The sequence below is a fragment of the Podarcis muralis genome, chromosome Z (assembly GCF_964188315.1).
Source record: "Podarcis muralis chromosome Z, rPodMur119.hap1.1, whole genome shotgun sequence".
NCBI lineage: Eukaryota > Metazoa > Chordata > Lepidosauria > Squamata > Lacertidae > Podarcis > Podarcis muralis.
In genome coordinates this window covers 18,547,962-18,561,989 of record NC_135673.1, presented here as the reverse complement: position 1 = coordinate 18,561,989, position 14,028 = coordinate 18,547,962, and the positions used below count along the sequence as shown (strand labels likewise).

Genomic DNA, 14,028 nt, shown 5'->3' with positions numbered 1-14,028 from the left:
CTTTAAGTTATACCTTTGTAAGTAGGTTAAGGGTTGTTTGTTCTTGTTTTTACACACTCCTCTCCATCCAGACAAGCAGAGGGTATCCTCAGAATTCAAGGACATATTCCAAGCCACCCAAAAAAAATTGGGATGCGAAGCAGGGTGTGTGTTGCCTGGGGAGAGTCCGCTAAAAGAGGATGGAAGGGCCAGACAGAGAGGCCTTGAGGGCCACATCTGGCCCCCAGGTCTGAGGATGTAAACCAGAAGTCACACCTCCACTGCATATAATTTCGCACTTACCGGCAAACCCCTGTTCCATTGGGGTAGGTTTCACACCTTCCTCCATTCAAGCAGGACTCCGAAGCCTGGGAACACTGGATGCCTGCAATGAGACCGCAGAGAGTTACAGTGGTACCCCAGGTTACAGACGCTTCAGGTTACAGACTCCACTAACCCAGAAATAGCACCTCGGGTTAAGAACTTTGCTTCAGGGTAAGAACAGAAATTGCACGGCAGCAGTGGGAGGCCCCAAAGCTAAAGTGGTACCTCAGGTTAAGAACAGTTTTAGGTTAAGAACGGACCTCTGGAACGAATTAAGTTCTTAACCTGAGGTACCACTGTATTTGGGAATTTGGTTGAAAAGACAATGTAGGACAGGGCTTAGATCATAGGACTTGAATCTTGAAACCTGGGAAACTTCAGACCACCTTCATTCTTAAGTCAGCCAACAGCCTGAGTCTGGGCCTTGCCTCAACCTCAGATCCCCATCTGTGAAATGGGGACAGGATTCATTTACCTTGTGGGGTTGTTAATGCTGAGAGGAAAGAGGTCTGATGATTATATTTCTTTGACTGTGGCAGCATTCAGGGTTTTTTTGAACCAAGCTAGAATGCTAAGTGAGTACAATGTATTGTTTATGGAGTAGGTCACCGCAAGCCGCCTGCCGCTTATCTCCACCCTAGTTTATTATTTGCAAGGAGTGATTATTCTGTGGTATTATGGCAGTGGACAAAGCTGTAGTCTAACTCCTGATTTTGTGAGGAACGTATTGTTGTCATTTGTTTTAATATCAAATAAATGTGTTTAAAAAAAAGAAAAGGAAAACATTATTTCCAAGCCTTTGGAGAGTAGTAAACACAGAATAAGCAAAAAGGAAACAAGTTCAGATATAGCAGCAATTGTTTGCAATCCAGTTTAGGAACTGAAAACAACCCAAAGATTTGCAAAGAGGGGCATTTTTCTTTGTAAAGAAAGGGATTTTTTTTTTACAGCCCTTCAGTTTTTCTAGTTCTACAGGATTCACTTTCCTCCACTGCAGACATGCAACAAGTAGCAACTCTACATCAGTCAGGCAAAAGAGAAGAGAAGAGAAGAGAAGAGAAGAGAAGAGAAGAGAAGAGAAGAGAAGAGAAGAGAAGAGAAGCCTCTTTCCACTAAAGGTCTCTTTCTGAACACTTCCTGTGCTTCAAGTTCAGCACCACCAGGGCTAAGCCACATGTGGAATGAAAGTGTGGAAAGACATTCTCGCTTGCACGTGGTCCCAAACACAGCCAAAGACACCTCTGCCACCTTGGAGCAGGCTAGAGATCCAGGTTTGAATGTGTTAATTGCAAGTCAGTGTTAAAGTGCAGTTAAAATAAAAGATGCAGTTAAAACAAATGATGCAATGAAGCTCATGCTTCCTATCTGTGCATAATTTAGCTTGGAACCAGAGTCCCGGTTCCCCAAGAAGCTAAAAGAGGATGGAGGGGCGAGCAAAGATAGTGGAAAGAGGAGGCAGCTTGGCAGGGACAGGAATCTGTGCAGAACGGCAAGTTCCAGCTCTAACTCCGCAATTTCGAGCCACATCAGATCTCCTTCTTGATTCTCCCTGCGGAGTTCCAGACTTCCCTCCACAACCATAAGGACTAGGGTGGGTTTTTTGTTTTAATGTTTTGAAAAGGAAGAAAAATCAGGATGCCAAATTCTATGCTTAACTCAATTCAGGGAAAACGTGCACAGCCCTACAGATAAGATCCACAAACTGGAACATGTTGTGGTTTGCCAGCAGTAACGCATTGCAACAAGGCGCATCCTGGCTGAGCATAATTCTGGTTAGCCAACAGAGAGACCTCAGGGCCAGTTTTGTGGAAAAGCAAATGCTGCAAGTCTGACTCTCAAACCAAATCCAAAGAACAACCATATTATTGTGTTCTTGGCTGTTGGATGAGCCACATTTTTTAAATGGGCAAGAGGGTGGGTGTGGAGCTGTCAGTCCCAAAATCTGCCCTACTTCCCTGCAAATAGGAAGTTCATGTCTGACCAGCAATGGTTTCAAAGCACATAAGCGTGGGCTTTGTTTTAATAGAAAAAGGTTCACGCCACCCTGCTGGAGCCCCATAATGATGTCAGAGGTGGTTACTCAGAAGATCAAGCTCAGCATCAGACCCTGAAATGTCAGGACTTGGCCACAGGGTACCTGTGCTCCAACTGCTACTGTTCAGTCTTAAGCCAAACACTCTTTGCGAAAAGGAAAAGAGCAAGAAAGCTCTTCTCCAATGGGGTTCTAAGGCAGCAAACGAGACAAGGCTGAATTAGTGACTAAGGTGCAAGAGAAGCCAGCCAGCATCATTTAATAAGCCGAGGACAGGGAGTTTTATTTCAGCTCCCAAGGGCCACAATTTTTCATTGCCAACCTTCTGGGGGGCCACATATCAGAGGAGGGCATGGCCAGGGAAAAAAGTGGGAAGAATAGACAGATGCAGCTGTTACATCTGAACAGTACACTCTGTTGTAGCCATGCAAAAGTCAGAAGTTTGTACACGCACCTCTCTCCATCCACACAAGCAAGCAGCACCATCATGTTAGTTTAAGGACACCAGAGCTAGCCAGGGAAGAGCACTTAAGGAGAGGGCAGTGCAGGAATATTTAGCAGGGCTATTTAATGCAGCCTGGTGAATGTGGGTGGTCCAGAAGAGAGAGTCCTGAGGGCCACACCTGGTCCTTAGGCCTGAGATTCCCCACCTGTGTGGTAGCTTACTGAAGCAAAGAGCTGCCTGCTTAACTTCTGCCGTTGTATAACAATGGCAACAGTAGTGGAATTTAAATGCTCATTCATTGGATTGCCTGGAAGGCACGGAAGTACTTGCTCATCAGAAAAGAATTGTTGATTTCTTCTCTTTAGGTCCCTGATGGGTCACATGAGACATGTGCTATGGGCAGGGCTGCTACTGCAGACTTACCTGCATGGCTGAATCTTGGGATCCTGGGTTCAAGGCTACACTTAGCCAGGAGAACCTCAGACAAGCAAACCAGAACCAAGCAAAACCCTATTACTGCTCTGCTTTTTATAGGCTGCCACTTATACCTTAAGTTAAGGCTGCTTTTGAGACAAAAGATGAAGGAAGTCTAGATTGTGAACCAGCTGTTTGGCCTACTGAGGTAAAGACTGTTTTGTTTTATTTTTGTTGTTTATTATTGATTGCATGTAAAGCCACTCTGAGTCGTTTTGGCTGCAAGTGCTCTAAAACCAGAAAACAAGGACTTTCACTAACTAAATAAACAAAATACCCCTGGCTTATGGCTTAGCTTTCAACAAGGTGAGTTCAGCTCAGCACCTCTCTGTAAAATAAAAATGGATATGATGCTTCCATCACATTCACTGTGAGGTGAGCATAAGCAAGAAACTGAAACATTGGTCTCTGTCCCAAAGAGGCTGGGGCAGTGACTATTTCCCCAAATTAGCAAAGTATTGGTATTTCAATTAAGTTTTTAAGCTACTGCTTCAAAAACATTCAGGCGGGAGATCATCCTTGCAGGCGGGGCACGGCTGCGTTCTAGAAAGCCCACCACTCAGGACGGAGGAAGCCGAAAACCTGTCTTTCATTCACAGCTATAGAAGTTCAGGCTCTTTTCTTTCCAGAGGGCAGACACAGACACACACCCCGCTACCATCCTGCTCACAGAACACACACACACACAAACACACACTCTCTCTTACAAAGCTATTTTTGAATTGTCTGGCTGCTCAGATATTCATGAATATATTTTTTTTAATCACAGTGTGTCTGCAAAAGGAGCCCAACAGAGACCGGGATAAGAGAGAGTTGTAAAGCAGGCGGGTCCGAGTTCGTGGGAAAAAGCAACAGCTGCAGAGCAGAGCTCTGGGCCTTCCCCAAACAAAGCGGGAAGGGAGGGGGTGAAATCAGAGCTGCCCATTGTCAAAAGCCAAGGATACCTCTTGTATTTACTACAAGCTGATGGGGTTGGCTCAGTCCCCTTGATACCCAACACCTACATGCTCCTGACTGAGTCGGGAGAGAGCACTCTTCAGGACCCATGCACACACAGACATACCACACACACACACACACAAACACACAGCAACCTCAACCAGGCACTCTAGTTACCGATAGCTCAGAAGGAAAGTGGAGGATGGGCCTGTGTGTAGCTGGAACTGCCGCTGGGGGGAGAAAACACAGAGCGAAACTAGACACTGACCCCAAAAGGTATGCAAAAAAAGAGAGCTGTTCCTCCTCCATTTCCCGGAAAGCAAGAGGTGAAATTACTATTTGGCATGATGACTAAGGTGACTTGCAGACTTCCGCTGCGCACAGGAACACCAGAAAAGGGTGGCCTCAGGCAGCCCAGATCCTTAGAAGGCCCTTCCAAAGGGGCGGTTCACATGTGCACACACAACCACTTGATGGCTTGCACCAAATGTGTGAATACTGAAAGAGGACCTGCTCCAGAAGTAGCCTGTACATAGCTGTCAACTTTTCTTGCGAGGAATCCTATTTGGAATAAGGGAATTTCCCTTGAAAAAAGGGAAGGTTGACAGCTATGGGCCTGTCATGGGCATGGGAAGAGGGTACCGGGCCGGGCCAGAGGCCCATCTAGGTGCCTACTGAAAGTCCACAAAGCGGACCTCAGCGCAGCAGCAGCAGCCCTCTTCTGAGGTTCCCAGGAATGCTGGTTTTCAGAAGCATACTGCCTCCAACAATGAAGGCACTGGTACCCTTATCTTCCTGCATAGAATCACAGGAGCAATCCCAAGGGTCATCTAGTCCAACCCCCTGCAATGCATCCATGACAGATAGCAATCCAACCTGAATTTTGTCTCACCGCCTTTATATAAAGCCATCCGAGCTGGTGACCACCAGTACATCTTGTGGAAGCACATTCCATAGTCCCAACATAGCACAAACAAGTTTTAGGGGGAAAGAAACCCAACAGCCCAGTGAGCACTGAGTGGGGCGCAGCCTGACTCTTGGAGGGGGTACAGCAGGGTGGAGTATCCTGACTGGAATCCAAAAAAGAAGGACCCTACGCTGCAACATTTTGTTACAGCTCCCAGTTGCTTGTCACAACTGAACCCCAAACTCCACTCAAGGAACTCAGCTGGAAGAGCATCCAGTTTAACCTATGGACAACCAACATGGTGCCCTCCCCCTCCAGACTGTAGACTCACTTGGTGGGCCACAGGTTGCCCATGCCTGCTTTAATCTCTGCTGTGCTCTACAACTGCCTGGGGGGCGGCATGGGGAAGGCACCCCCAACTCCCTGTTAGAACTTTGCCCCTCAGCTCTGGTAATGGAGACTCCTGCCTCCTAGTTTCTTCCTTCCACCACCCAAGATATTCTTGGGAATCCCACAGAAAAACCTATTATTGTCTCAATGCTCCTGGTGGTGAAGCTTCAAAAGCTGGTGGGTTGAGCAGGAACAAAGGTCCTGACTTTTTCAGTTGCTAAGGAAGCTAAAACAGTCCAGCTTCTATGAGAGACTGGGAGGTTATCAGTTTGACTGGGTCCAAGATTGCATATGCACACACAACCCAGACATGGGAAGGGGTCTGTTTGGCCACTGGCCTGATCAAACAAGCCCCTCTTACGTGAATCAGATCAGGATTGGCATATAGACTGTGATGGCCCTGCAGCAAAGTGCTAGGACTGTAGAGTGCTTCTGTTCATGGGCCAGTTAATTTTATTACCAAATCAATCAGGACTCTCCATGCAATCTGTGTATTCCGGTGTGGTGTTATGCTTAGAATCACAGAATAGGATCTGGGAGCCCAGGGTTCAAATTCCCGCTCAGCCATGATGCTCACTTGACTTTGGGCCAATGGGCCAGTCAGCGCCTCTAAGCCTACCTACAGGGCTGCTGTGGGGATAAAATTAGAAGACTGAGAACCATGTACACCACCTTGAGCTCCTTGGTTTTCCTCCTTGGATATAAAGGCAGTCAGTAAGAGCATAATCATAATGCTCCATTTGGGTGCCTGAGTGTGATGGAAACATAGGTTCCCAATCCCAGCTACGTAAAATCTTCTGATTTCTCTGCTGATTTCTATGGGAAGTTTAATCACTTCCACCCCTGGGAGGGATATAAAAATAGCATCACAGGTTGAACCAGGAAATGAGCTACCTAGCCAATGAAGCTTTACCCTTTTCCATATCTATGTCTCTTCCTCCCTCCTCCTCTTCCATTCCATTCATCCCAAACAGCTGTCAGCCCCACCCCTTAACCATCAATCAGGCTCAGGACCCACACTCACAAACTTTTCAAGAAGCTTTGTAGGAGTTCCCTTCTCTCCCTTATGATTTTTTATTATTATTATTTCTGCAAATCTCAGAGTTATGGCAAGCCTCTGCCCTGCCACTGAGCCAGTGTGGGCATGGCATAGGGGTTAGAATGTTGGACTAGGACCTGCAAGAGACCAGGGTTCAAATCCCCCACTTGACCATAAAGATCATTGGGTGACCTTAGGTTAGCCTGACCTACCTCACAGGGTTGTTATGAAGGTTAATTGGGGAGGGGAGAGAACAATGTACATCACCTTGAGTTCCTTGGACAAAAAAAAAGTGGGATATAAATGCAATTTTTAAAAAAGACAGTTAATTAATCGATGACACTGTGAGAACTGAATTAGGATCAGAATGTAAGACATTGATGACACAAAGTGGGGGTGGAGGGGGTGTCTTCCTGAAATGACACTATCTGTTGGGTATGAGGAAACCAGGAAAGACCAAGGCTGTGGGGACAAAAAGGTCTTTCTGGGTGACTAGAAATGCAAGGGTTTTGGGGGGTAGGGGATGATATTGGGCCGGCAACTTTTGGAAACTATTTACAAGCTGCTCCAAAGTCAGGGGGCTGGAGTGCGGGGTGGGGAGAGAATCACTTCACTTTCACTAACATGGGTCAATCCATGCCAACTATCACCAGAAGTTTATTCCAAAAAACATTTACTGAATTGCTTGACCATTTCAAATTATTAGCAAATTATGTCCCTGCTAGAAAGGCTCCTTCTGGCAACCAAAAGAGAAAGAGAGACCAAGACCTGTGACACTGATGGGAGACTTGAGTGGCTGAGCTTGGAGTCACTAGGTCAACCCCCTTCAACTTTGGGATTTTCACGTGTGGTTAGGCTACAACTCCCATCATCCTGTAAATCAGTGGTAGAGCAACTGCTTTGCATGCAGAAGATTCCTGGTTCAATCCCTGGACTTTCCAGGTAGGGCTAGGACGAGATTGCCTGACAGCTTCCTATGATTCTCATAATTGGGCTAAGCCCAATGATGGTACTCTGCAGTCCTGGAAGTACAAAGTTGATGAATTCTGCACTAAGGTATCCAAATCAGGATCTGAGCCCTAGTCTCCTCCCAGCTCCAATCCAGAGAGAGCTATGCTTGAGATGTGTGTGTACATCTATGTGTCCAGATAGTTTAAGGATCCCACCCACCAAACCCCAGAGCAGATCTCTCTCTCCACCCCCCCAGCCCCATTTCAAGGTGCTTGCAAAAGCAAGGAAGCCTTCTCCTCCAAACCCACAGCATGTGTGACAGAGAAACCTGAAACTCAATCTTTAATTTAGTTTTTGTTTTTGTTTTTTGTTCAGAGGCTAAACCAACACACCTCTGCAAGTGCCCTGAATTATATACTCTCAGCACACACAGCATCACGGCATCAACAATCACAAACCGTTCCCTGGCAGCGAAACATATGAATCAAGGTGAGAAAAATTGTCCAGCGAGCACCCCACTGCACACTTTGATTTGAAATTGAAACGACTTCATTCAATGAATCAGGCAGCTGGTGAGAAGTTCCATTCACCCAACACACAGAGCCTTTTTTTCTTTGTCTCCACTACTCCAGTTAAAATTCTGTCTCCAAAACAGATTGCCCTGAGGCGCTTCAGAGAAAAGTGAGAACAGCCTGCTCTGTGCAAAACTTTTTGGCCCCATCTCCAAGTCTAGCGCTCGCCTGCCCCGTCCAGGTTCTTCATTCCACTGTCCCCCTTCCCACCAAGGATTCACAAGAGTTCTGCAGAACAAGAGCACAAGAAACAGCTTGTGACATCCACCCCCAGAAAGTAACACAGCAAAAAATAAAAAGGAAGAGGGAGGTGAAAGAGAGGCAAGGGTGCGAATACAGGAAATATTACGCATATCCACAAAGTAGAAACACCCCCCTCAACCGCAGAAAAAGCACCCTAACCTGTGACAGAGTCCTAAATTTCCCAATTAAATCTGAAACCACCATGCAGACAATAGTCTGGCCTTTCACAGCTTCCTACCAAACAGAAGGCAAGTCTTTTCACACATTATAATGCAGCAAACCCAGGTTTGGGTTGGTTGGGTGCTTGCAAAAGAAGCCCCCTCTCCAAGATGGGAGGGGGGAAACTGTAGTTGTGCTCCCAGGAGGCCCAGGAAGAGGCAGAGGACCAGATATCCAATGATTTGGGGACATCTACAATGCCAGCCTTGCTCAGAGCAGACTCACTGAAATGAATTGGCATGGTTATGTTTCAGTGAGTGTAGAATCAGAACGGTAGAGCTGGGAGGGAACCCTAAGGATCATCTAGTCCAACCCCCTGCAATCAAAGTCTACTCCGAGAAGAGGTTTGTTAGATACAACTCTTCTCCCTCCTCTCTCCCCATACAAATTTTGTCAGGACTGTGTGTACTGCACGGCTACGCATTTGCTCAAACACGGTGCTGGGAGAGTCCCACTCCCACTTCCTAGAAAGAGGGGGGCAGCCGAAAAGTTTTGCAAAGCAGCTGGAGAGGGGATTCCTCTCACACACACGCGCGCGCGCTCCTATTCTTGAAAGACTGCCGTTCCCGGTAAAATACCAGGTTCATGCTGCATTTGCCCGGGGAAACCAACATCTCTGCAAACTTTTTCGGAGCTGCTTCGCTTATTCTCGCAAAAGCAAAAAAGCCCCAAGCAGCCTAGCCGTTCGGTTTTGTTTCACTTTTGTTGCAAACCCCAAAGCGCCCTTTGCATCAAATAAATATGTAAAGAGAGTAAGAAAAGAAAATCCTGCCCTCTTTCCTTTTAAGGTGAGCTGCAGGTCACCGACGCTGCCTGAACCAGCTGCCAGGCAGCTTGGAAAACTCGCGCGGAGGGCAGGAAGGAACCCTCAGGGTAGACTGCGCTTGCACGGGGAGGCTTCCCATCTGAGCTGCTCTGAGCCGACACAACGGCCCGGCTCGTTGTTTTGTTTTAATCGCCCTAAACGTCAGCACCACCACGCCGCGGGCAAGGGAGACGCTTGCAAACACAATCGTAGAGTCGTAGAGTTGGAAGGGACACCAAGGGTCATCTAGTCCAACCCCCTGCAGTGCAGAGCGTAGGAAGACCATACCAGGTAGACAGTTCAGCCCCCACCCTCCATTCCATCGCTCGTCAAGAAATCCTGAAAGTGAAAAAAGCGGCCCAGGAAGCACATCCCCCACCGGATCAGGTCCCGCGAACCCCACCAGAGGATGTCCAGGCCGGGGAGCGCAACAGGTGGCCGAAGTGGCGTCGCCGTCTCCAGCGCACCTACCTTGAGCGAAGGCGGGCAGCAGTGCCAGCAGCAGCAGGAGGCAGCAGCAGCCGCGGGGGCTCCGCACCCCAAGGGGCCGCATCCCGCCGCTCCCCAGCCGAGCGCGGCTCGCCGGGTTAGAAGAAGAAGGTCAGCCTCCCAAAGTTGGCAGCGGTGGCAGCGTCCTCTCCGCCCTGCCCACCGAGGCTCTGGCTCCGCACAGGCGGCCGCCCCTTCGGTCCGCTCTCGGGCGCCGCCGCGCTGCAGCAGCCCGTGGAAAGGAAACGCCGGGACACTTATTAACTCTCTCTCCGCTCTAGCTCCCCTTGGAGCGCGCTGCCTCCCTCGCCCCGCCGGAGGATCTCTCCGCGCCGGGCCAGGTGCGAAGTTTCCCAGTGGGGCGCAGAGAAGGAGCCCCCGTCGCCCGATTCCCGGTCCCCCTCCTCGCCCTGGCGCGCGGCGGGCTCTCCTTCGGGACGGCCCTTCTCTCGCGCGCCGCACAGAGAAACAGGAACTTTCTCCTCCTCCTCCTCCGCAGCCGCCGCCTCCTCTTCGCTGATAAGTTTGGGGAGTATGTGTGGGAGGGAGCGAGCGAGCGCCCAGCCACAGCCTCTCGCGGGGCGGGACCAGCCGGTCGCGGGGCGGGGTAGCCTCGGGGGTTGCTTAGTATATGAGGGGCGAACCTCCCCTCCCTCCCTCCCTTTCAAAGGGGGCTTCAGCCTTCCTCTAGGTGGGCGAGGGAAAGGCGCTCGAGCGCATGCAAAGTTTGGCGCCTGCTCCGACCCGGCCTTGCCACCCAGTGGGAAGCTACTCCGCTCCGCTCCGCTCGTTCGCCTGCCTGCCTGCCTCAGCGCCGGGGAGAGGCGGAGAGGGGACCCCTCAGGAGTGGAGAGGACTTAGTTATTTATCATTTGTTTTTATTTTATTATTATTATTATTATTATTATTATTATTATTATTATTATTATTATTATTATTACATTTCTGGCCCTCCCTTTCTACAAGGAGCTATGCCCACTCTCCATTTGACCCTCACAACTGCCCTACAAGGTAGGCTAGGCTGAGAGTGTTACATTACCGTTTGTTTATACTGTTTCAACCAAAAAAAGCCCCCAAGGAGGCTCACAAGAATGAACAGACACATACAAATACCATAGTGCAAATATGAAATAATGCCAAGACAAACAACAGAAGTGATACAAATTTGAAACAACAAACACATGACAGTTTCTGCCAAAAAAAGACAAACATCACCCACTGAGCTTTATGGATAAACCTGGGTCTCCCAAGTTCTAGTCTGACACTCATACACCACACCACACTGACTCTTCCATAAAGGTAAAGGTAAAGGTATCCCTGCCCGTACGGGCCAGTCGTGTCCGACTCTGGGGTTGCGCGCCCATCTCGCTTAAGAGGCTGGGGGCCAGCGCTGTCCGAGGACACTTCCAGGTCACGTGGCCAGCGTGACGAAGCTGCTCTGGCGAGCCTGCACCAGCACAGCACACTGAAACGCCGTGACTCTTCCATACATGACCTTTTATCTTCCTAATAGCCCTGCCAGGTAGGTTAGGGCTAAAGACAGGGACTGGCCTAGAGTCACCCAGTGAGCTTCAGGGCTGAGCAGGGATTTGAACCTGAGTCTCCCAGGTCCTAGTCTGATACCCTAACCACTATACCACCACTTCGGCCCAATCCAAGCAGTGCTCTCCATACGGATGTCTAGTATAGTAGCAGAACCTCAGTGCCCAAGGGCAGTCTACCTTTGAACACCAGATGGTGAGGGACACACACAACTGGAGAGTTGCTCTTGCACTTGGGCTTCCGATTGGGGCACCCAGTGCCCACTGCAAGAGCAAAATAGGTTGGCCTATGATGGGGCCCCTTTGCCTGACCCAGGTGTAGCCAGGCTCTTCTTAGGCTCTACAGGTCAGTGAAGCAGCAGCGGAGCAAACTGCCTGCTTAGCCGTTGGCACTCTGCCTGGGAAGGAAGCGTGTGGAAGCAGGGAGGAGGAGGAAGAGGAGCACGAGGGCAGTGAAGAAGGTGATTCATGGGACAGCCCATGGGGTGGTGCCTTGCCAAGGGCCCTCTGAAACCTGGCGTTGGCCCCCGAGCACATTGGTCCAGCAAAGGAGCCTGCCCCCCAACCCTGCCACACACAAAAGCCTTTTAAAAATGCATCTATATTTATAAAGATAACAGACATGTCACTATGCTGAAAATGCAAGTCCAGAAATGGAAACAAGCAAACAGTAATTACACAGTTTACCGAAAACACATCAGGTTATGAGTAAACTTTAATGAACAATGACTAATACCGTATTCCATTATATCAATATGTCTGACTAAACGAAAAAAGAAATAAAAAAGAAACCCCACAATACTCAACATGTTTAATGTAGTTAATAGGGGGAGGGCAATGAGTGGGTCCTTTTATCCAGGCAAGAAGGATCATCAAGGGGAAAAGGCTGAAGAGTTTCTCCTATATTACAGTATTTTATTTATTTACATTTATATACCTCATCCAAGGAGCTCAAGGTAGCGTTCATGGTTCTTCTCCCCCTCCTCACTTAATCTCAACAATAACCCTGTGAGGTAAGGAAAGCTGAGAGGCAGCAACTGTTCTCCCATTGAGCTTCATGGCTGAGTGGGGATTTGAATCCTGGTCTCTCTTAAACCGCAGTCTGACACACAAAGCTGGGCAAAGAGAAAGGAAGTAAGGGATATATTGGAGAACATTGGTATCATAAAGAAACAGTTGTTGGCCTATCAAAATGCAGGATGGGCTTGTGGTGTTAGGTACAGGGCAATAGCTCAGTTCAGTGGCAGAACATCTGCTTTGCATGCAGAAGGTCTCAAGTTCAATCCCCAAATCGCAAGCAGCGCTGGGAATGTGTCCAGTCTAAAACTGGGGTTACAAGTTGACACCCAAAAACCCAACTTTGTCTCTAAACTGATGCCAAAGTTTTGTGCTGTTTTGAGTACGGTAATTGATACTCAACCAAGGGCCATAAGTATCCCCCACAACCCAGCATTGTCAGATTCACTCTAAACTGGGGCCAAACTTTTACAATACTGTAGTTTCAAATCCTTCTGCACTTTTAACCCCACTCTTAAAATGAGGAATTGATACTAAAAGCTGGGTTCCTAGTTAATGTCACTGTAGTTAACTGCACTCAAAATCCCACTTCAAAATCATCATTGCCTTACAAAGGTAAAGGGACCCCTGACCATTAGGTCCAGTTGCGGACGACTCTGGGGTTGCGGCGCTCATCTTGCTTTATTGGCCGAGGGAGCCGGCGTACAGCTTCTGGGTCATGTGGCCAGCATGACTAAGCCGCTTCTGGCAAACCAGAGCAGCGCACGGAAATGTCGTTTACCTTCCTGCCAGAGCGGTACCTATTTCTCTACTTGCACTTTGACATGCTTTCGAACTGCTAGGTTGGCAGGAGCAGGGACCGAGCAATGGGAGCTCACCCCGTCGCGGGGATTCGAACCGCTGACCTTCTGATCAGCAAGTCCTAGGCTCTGTTGTTTAACCCACAGTGCCACCCGCTTCCTCCATTGTTTTACTTACTCCACCCCAATGTCAAAGTTATGCTCCTCTGTTCTTGAGGTTTCTTACTTTAAGATATGTAACTGAATGGAGAAGTTGAGCAAATATCCAAACATGCACACATGGGTTGAATAACAAGGAGTATACACATATATCCATATACACAAATATCCATTTACACAAATACACTGGGAAATTATTAACAAAGACATTTTCAGCAGTTAAAGTTGGCATCACCAGGCCCAGCAAGAATTCCAGAAGCATAATGCATGAGAAGTTAAAGAAAGCAGAATAGGCAGGGAAATGTGTAAGATTTATTATGCAGTTTGGGGGGGGGGCAGCACAAAATGTGGGGTTTGCAACACAAAACAGCACAAAATCATTGCAAAGGTTTGGCACCAGTTTGGAGTGAATGGGACAATGCTGGGTTTTGGAAGAATACTTATGCCCCCCAGTCTGAGCATCATTTACTCAGTTTGGGGTGGCAGCACAAAATGCAGGGTTCATGGCACAAAACAAGCACAAAACTTTGGCATTAGTTTGGAGAGAATCCAAAATTTAGGTGAAGCTGCTGAGCTGGGTGACATAATGGTTTGACTCACTGGGCCTAATGTAGAAGGCCCCCGGTTTAAGCCCTAGTGGCATCTTCCGAGTAGGGGTGGGAATGTCCCCTACCCTGGAGAGCTGCTGCTAGTTGGTGTAGAC

The 14,028-nt window shown here is 48.4% G+C and overlaps 1 protein-coding gene across 1 annotated transcript in view; it reads right to left on the bottom strand.

Moving 5' to 3' along the window:
* NOTCH1 (notch receptor 1) overlaps positions 1–10,344 on the bottom strand; it is a 93,911-nt gene extending 83,567 nt beyond the window's left edge. Inside the window, exons 1-2 of the mRNA XM_028715869.2 lie at positions 9,791–10,344; positions 283–364 (exon numbers count right to left, since the gene is read on the bottom strand). Coding sequence (XP_028571702.2) covers positions 283–364; positions 9,791–9,872 — 164 coding nt within the window. The 5' untranslated portion in view covers positions 9,873–10,344. The remainder of the gene's footprint in view (positions 1–282; positions 365–9,790) is intronic.
* Positions 10,345–14,028: the final 3,684 nt, after the last annotated feature.